The sequence below is a fragment of the Urtica dioica genome, chromosome 6 (assembly GCF_054948205.1).
Source record: "Urtica dioica subsp. dioica isolate 48M chromosome 6, U.dioica_male_clone48M_v1_H2, whole genome shotgun sequence".
NCBI classification, from domain to species: Eukaryota; Viridiplantae; Streptophyta; class Magnoliopsida; order Rosales; family Urticaceae; genus Urtica; species Urtica dioica.
The window spans coordinates 1,139,102-1,146,164 of record NC_142761.1 but is presented as its reverse complement, the minus strand read 5'-3'; the positions used below and the strand labels follow the sequence as shown (position 1 = coordinate 1,146,164).

Genomic DNA, 7,063 nt, shown 5'->3' with positions numbered 1-7,063 from the left:
TCATTTAGAATCATGCTTCTCTCTTTTGAGTTTTTGTTTTGTTGTTTTTTTTTTTCGCGCTCTCGCAAGAGCGTACTTTAAACTATGAGAAATTGACAGCAATAATACCATTTGCTTGTCAATTACCAGAAATAAACAAAAACTAAAATATTGACACATTTAGTATCAAATTGTTCACGAACTCCAACCAGTTTGTGACCAATGTGTCACGAAATCAACCCAGTTCGTTACCGATTTAATAATAAATGTGTCAATATTTGAGTTTTGGTTGATTTTTGGTAAGTGACATGTAAATGGTGTTATTGTTGTCAATTTCTCTTAAACTAATTACTAATTAGAAAAAGATAAGGGTTATAATGAGAATTATCTCTCCTCGTTTTGATCTTTATTACAGAAAAAACAAGTATCCAAAATTATGATAGACCATTTCTCTATTTTAAGTTCTTTTAAAAATAAAAGAACAAAAATATTACTTTGTGATTTCGTCATCCTTTAACCATAAAGAATGATAATGATAATGATAACAGTTCATAATAATAATATGAAGTCGGTCATAGATAAAAAGAAATCCCATATATAAACGAGGTGTCGTTTTGTGTCCCGTGGAGAAGAGAGAGAGTAACTCTCATCACAGAATTCTCCATTGATTTCTGAAGATCAAGCTAATCCTCAAACATTCGGTCTCTTTCAATCGCCTCTCAACAAACAAACAAACTCCAATTCCAATTCGCATCTCTTCGAATTCTGGACTATGTCTCATTTGATCTGCAAAACCATTCGTCGTCACGGGCGAGAAATCTCCAGGAGGCTTTTTCGCGAGAACGAGATTGCTCTCAACGACCTCGCACTCAGACGAACACTCTTTCACCATCGATTACTTGATGAACTTGCTCGGATTCTCTCTAGAAGCCGCTTCGAGGATCTCAAAGAAGGTGAGCTTGGAGTTTCTGAGGTCCAAGGGCATATCGGGACCCGAAAATGCACTCTAATACCATAAAATAGATTGAGCTGGAGAGAATAGCTTTCAGATCACTCTTTCGATTGATTTCTAGCTCAATATATTTCGCTATTGCATCTAGTACGAATTTCGCCTACAAATTGATCTTCACTTCTTTCTCTTTTTTTGATTCTCATTGTCACCAATTCACACTACTACTACTATGGCCACCAGTTTGGTTAAAAATGGTTCAACCTCATCACCTTGATCTTTTATCGAATTATTTATATTAAATAAAATGTGAACTATGCGTGTTATTAACTATATAAATTCATACGCTCAAAATAAGAAATCATATATAGACAACATTCAAGTGGATATAGGTATACTGCTTGTTAAGTTCACGAAGTTCTAATGTTTCAATATATTTGAGTTGGTAATGTTTTTTACTTTGGTCCACGATGACCATATCGCAACGAATTTGGGTTTCTTCGTCAACAAAATCGAAGAAATTTGAGCTTTGGAGATTCTTCAATGGAATAACTTTTATTACCGAGAAGTGGTTTCTTTTTTGTTTTTTTTTTTTTTTAGAATCCTTTTGTATTTGTCACACCTAGAGAGGAAAATCAAGAGCTTTGCTTTGGTTCCAAGCAAGAAGAAGATTTGGTGAATCTAAACTTTTATTATTATTATTGATATGAATGAGCATATTAAATCATTTTAAAACAATTCATGAGCAACAACTTTTTCACAAAGTAAGATTAAAAGCACTTCTAAACTAGCACAATACCATTATTTATTATATAAGTTCTATTGCTTTATCTCTTTCTTTCTCTATTTGAAACAGGTTGATCTGTTACTTGGATTTTAAGTATTCCAACAGCTTATAGCTTAGGATTCTTCTTCAGGATTAATTGTTTTAGACATTAAACAAAGTGATAAAGCTTTCTCCAACGGGAAGTTTGGTTGTGATTCTAAAGTTCGAAGTTTAAAACAGAGAATAATTCTTTATAAACATATATATATATATATATATATATATATATATATATCCGAGAATTCTTTTCAACTTCATTCAACTCTTCTTTTTATTTATTTGCTTCGTTTGTTATCTCTTTGTCTGGCTCTCTCTGGTTTGATATCTTGCTGTGCTGCTATGGAAACCTTTGGTAAGTGTTTAGTTTCATTGCATTCATTTGGTAACATATCTATTATTTATGGAGTACATATATCTTAATTGTAGACTTACTAAACTGCCCTAGATAATCAATATAACGTCCTCTTATACGTCGCAAAATTAGATAATGTTTTTTCTTTACAAATTCAAGAAGAACGGAATTGGTGACTACAAATAGCTTTAGCTAAGACCAAGTGTCTATATATACACAGAAAATCTCAAGACTAAGTCTGCAAATTTCATACAAAAATTTTGTTTTATAACTTGAACCTGTCTTTTTATGTTCTATTTCTTTAGCATTTTCCTGTTTATTTGAACCGGTTGATCTGTTTCTTGGTGTTTAAAGTATTCCAAAATCTAAATAGCTTAGGATTTTTCAAGATTTTCTTGTTTTATACGTCAAACAAAGTGATACAGCTGGCACGGTACGCTTTTCATCCATGAGAAGTCTGGTTGCGATTCTAAACTTTGAAACATAAAATGCTTCTTCTTTCCAAAACGTGGAACCAAAGTTTCTTTGTCTCTTATATCCGAGAAATTATTTTCAACTTAATCCATCTCTTCGTTTTCATTTCTTTTGTTTGCTTTGATTGTTCTCTCTCTTTCTATCTCTGGTTTGATATCTTGTTGTGCTGCTATGGAAACCTATGGTAAGTGTTCATTTTCACCACATTCATTTAGTAAAATATGTTATTCATGGAGTGCTTATCTTTTAATTATAGACATTATACTGCCGTATATCATCAATCTATATAGCCCTCTTAATTACACGTCATAAAATTAAATGATGTTTATCTTTACAAATTCAAGAGAAGCAGAATTGGTGACTACAAATACAAATAGGTGAATTATACGATGTATTTTGCACAAAGGTCTTTTAAATTTCTTCATGCAAATATATATATATTTATATATAAATTTGATTGCGGATTTTTTTTCTTCTTTTCGAATTGGCTACATAGAGACGAACCGGTGGTCTTTAAACTTGTGGTGTGGTTACTGTTTGACCCTTCAATATTTTTTGTATTTTATATTTTCAATTTTTTTTGCTCATTTTGGATGTTCAAAATGAATGAATGAATCTGATTTTCGTTGTTCAATATTCCAGCTTCATTGATATCCTCATTACCACGACACAAAGGTACTTTGTGCCTGAGAGATGAAAAGCTGAATGAGAATAGAGAATGCAAAATATGCTTAAAACCCGTGGTGGCTCCTTTCTACGTCTGCAATGAATCATGCCAATGTTTCATCCATAAATCATGCGGCGATTTGCCTGTCAAGATCAACCACTCTTTTCATCCTTCTCACACCCTCGAGTTGTTCAACTTGATCCGCACGCAATGTACGATTTGTCTCAAAGTCTTCAACGAACGTTCGATGTTTTACAGGTGCGAAGATTGCGATCTCAAAATGGACGTGGAATGCGCAACGATGATGATGATGTCATCGGTAGGGTCTGAACAAGTCCTCCAACACTTGAGCCATCCACATCCTCTGTCTCGGCATAACGTTGTTGTCTCAGAAAGTAAGGCAGTGAAATGCCCGGCTTGTGAGTCCATGATTTCAGGCGAGGCTTATGGATGCGATCATTGTGAATACTTCTTGCATAAACATTGCGTCGAGTCTCCGCTGGAAACTTCGCAACATCTTCTTCACCCTCACGACAACCACACTCTTTCATTCGTCGTCACCGGAAGGAGATTCAGCTGCAGAATCTGCGACATGGAAAAGAAAAGCTTGTGCAACTTCAAGCTGAAGTGCAATCACTGTGATTTTGAGATATGCTGGAAATGCCACCTCACTGTGAAGGATATCGTTACGTGCGAAGAGCATGAGCACAACAAGCTTTGGTTGCTCGAGAGAACTCTAGGCGGAGACGATGATGATATCGATCGATGCGACGTCTATGATGCTTATTGTAATCGATCTGATCTTATCGGAGACGCTGATATTTCGAAGGAGTTTAAACGTGGTATTATGTCATCGATACTGAAATGCGTGGATTGCGGTTTCAAATTCCACTTGCTTTGCGGTCCCTTGCCGTCCACAGTTAAGGATGAGTGTCATATCCACTCTCTCACTCTCCATGACTCGTTCATTGAAGACGATTCTGAAGAGTTTTACTGTGATGTTTGCGAGACTGAAAGAGATCCCAGGATTCGTGTATACTACTGCGAGGAGTGCAAATATTTTGCTCACATTCACTGCCTAATTTCCAAGGTGAATATTCCCTTTCCTCCATAAATATCAAAACTAAATACATAAATTGTTTTCAGTATGGCGGTGCAAAAAAACCGGTAAAACTGTAAACCGGATCGGACCGTTGGTTTTTAGACCGTTGGTCCGGTTTAAACGGTTTAAAATTTCACCGGTCCGATTTGAACTTTTAATCGGTCTGGTCCGGTCTAAGAATTTTAAACCTTAGTTTAGACCGGACCGGTTAGTATTTAAACGGTAAAAATATTATTTGTTTGCAAATAAATAAACGTAGTATTCGCGTGTAGTAGTACTATTCACATGTATTAAAAGAAAATGCTTAATAATAGTAATGGACAATCACGTCATTAGCTCAATAGTCCATTCTCTTTTTAAAAAATAACTAAAGTTTCATTTTATTAAGAAAAATAGCTCATGATCAGACCTACAATAAACGAATTAACTAAAGAGTAATTTAAATTAACTAAAAGAGTAAATTAAATTTACTTTTTAGTTAATTAATTTATTACGAATCTGGTGGGCTATTTTATTAATAAAATGAAACTGTGGCTAATTTTTTTAAAAAAAATTAGTGAATTAGCTAGTTGCAATAAATTCTTTTAAAAATAATGACATTTTTAAAACTGAAAAAACAAAACATGCCACTCCCCTAAACTTCCAGGATTTAGTTTTTAAAATAGGAAAGTCAATACTTATAACATCATTAAAACAAATCAACATGATTTCTTAATTGCAATAAAAAAAAAGGTAGGAAATAACTGCTAATTAAAAGGGAAAAAAAAAAGTAAATTAAAAAAAAAAAAACTAATGGAAGGAATGGTAAATCGAGTTATTAAAAAAAATAAAGAAATTTGGACTATTTCTTAATTACAATAGTTCAGGTGGCACATATTCTCTTATTAATATTCATATTTGACATGGATCTGGCACTCTTTTTAATTAATTTGTAAAAAAAACCATTGCCATACATATCCGTTGTGTTTCAATGTTATCAGATTTTGAGTGCATTGCGGGGAGAGCATGAAGGTGTTAAGCTGAAGGCCCTCGGGAAAGAAACTTGCGACGAAGAAGAATCGACAACGCTGACATTGAAGGATCTACTTGACAAACTACACGCGGGGAAGGCGTTAAGTTCTTATTACAAATGGGACAACACTACGTCATTTAATGAAAAAGTGAAATCATCAAGACTCTTGAGCGACGAAGAGATTGACGACACTCTACGGCTCTCTCGCTTCACACGCGACGAATTCACCCATTTCATTGCCAAGCTACATAACCAATATTACATAAGAGTAATGCTCGAACTGAAACCTAGCGATTTGGGGTTAAAGTTGGTCAAAGTGAAAGGCTACTTCATACCTCACTGTCTGGCCGGTGTACTCAAAACGTTGTTGCAGCGTTACGGAGACGATATGTTTCTTAAAGATTGGTCTAAGGAGTTCAAAGGCTTCGTGCTTTTCATTCTGTGTCAAGTGGTGAAAAGAATGAGCGAGACTATGGTGAAGGACATAACGAAAGAGCTTCTTCAAGAATGGTATTATCATTTGAGATTCCTGAAAAGCAGTGCGAAGGCGGGTTTTGCTGGGAGGCAGTTTGAGAGCCTTGTGGAGGCTTTCATGGGTTCTCAGGTGCACAAACTGGAGAGCGAGATCCCGACAGAGCTGGAAAGAAAGATCGCGGGGAAGAAAAGGGAGATCGTGGAGTTGGAGCGGAAGTTGGAGAAGTGCGAGGAATACAAAGGGTCGTCTGAGAAATCGGAGTACATGAAAAATTGCCTAAACAAAGCTTCCAAGCTGCATTGGAGGGATGGTCATTCATGTTTGCCTAAACAACAGGATCACGTTGGATGGCCGGATTGGTGGTAATATTGTATTCATGTTGCCTTGTTGAGGTTGTTTGAACTTAATTAAGTGTTTTTTTTTTTCAAGCTATCCAAAAGCTAGCCAAAAAAAAAAAGAATATCCAAATTGTGTTTTTTTCTGTAAATGAGAAGTCTGATTGCAAGACTAGAGTTGAAATCTATATTTATAACACAAGTTCTATTTCTAATATATGGGTATGTATATATAGTAAAAATATATAGTTGATTCTAGATAGTTAGAGGTTTTTTATTTTTTATAATTGTAATTCATCACACTTATTTGTATCTAATTCAGTAGCTTTTAAATGTTGATTACCCAGATTTTAATTAACAAAAATATTTAATTCTCGAGCTATAAATATGAAGAAATACTTATTTCTTTCCAAAACCTGTAACAAAAGCTTCTTGCCTATTATATCCAAGATATTCTTTTCAACTTGATTCATCTCTTCTTTACTTTTATTTGCTGCGTTTGCTCTCTCTCTCTCTCTCTCTCTCTGTGGTTTGATATCTTGTTGTGGTGCTATGGAAACGTTTGGTAAGTGTTTATTTTCACCGCAGTCATCTAGTAACCAGTATCATTTTAGACGTGTAAAACTATATAATGTTTGTCTTTACAAATTCAATAAGAACAGAATTACACTTGTACTGAAAAGAGAAGACGACCGACGTGAGTGGAGTAACCAAAAATGAAATATTTAAGGACTATAACATCAAGAAGATATGTCTTTTATACATTAAATATCGAAACAAAAAATATTTTCCAAAGATTTTATAGCATAAATGTTTAAAATTTCAATCAATTAATGGATTTTATTAGTAAAACACTCATCAAATCAAATAGTGTGGCATTTTAGTTTATGAA

General features: G+C 34.3%; 1 protein-coding gene across 2 annotated transcripts; it reads left to right on the top strand.

The window, feature by feature from the left end:
• Nucleotides 1-582: 582 nt before the first annotated feature.
• On the top strand, nucleotides 583-6,296 carry LOC149392717 (uncharacterized). 2 transcript variants are annotated; one of them, XM_089618412.1, is made up of 3 exons: nucleotides 583-932; nucleotides 3,223-4,337; nucleotides 5,330-6,296. In XM_089618412.1, the coding sequence occupies exons 1-3, from the start codon at nucleotides 752-754 to the stop codon at nucleotides 6,200-6,202; spliced, it is 2,169 nt and encodes a 722-aa protein (XP_089474538.1). In that variant the 5' UTR covers nucleotides 583-751; the 3' UTR covers nucleotides 6,203-6,296. The 2 variants fall into 2 exon arrangements, with proteins under 2 accessions (XP_089474538.1, XP_089474539.1); XM_089618413.1 differs by lacking the exon at nucleotides 583-932 and adding an exon at nucleotides 2,019-2,106.
• Nucleotides 6,297-7,063: the final 767 nt, after the last annotated feature.

Bases quoted from the DNA above. Each gene is read 5' to 3' on its own strand.
- LOC149392717 (XM_089618412.1), top strand. From the start codon at position 752: ATGTCTCATTTGATCTGCAAAACCATTCGTCGTCACGGGCGAGAAATC. The intron at 933-3,222 runs GTGAGCTTGGAG...TCAATATTCCAG, and splicing joins CTTCGAGGATCTCAAAGAAG to CTTCATTGATATCCTCATTA. The intron at 4,338-5,329 runs GTGAATATTCCC...CAATGTTATCAG, and splicing joins TTCACTGCCTAATTTCCAAG to ATTTTGAGTGCATTGCGGGG.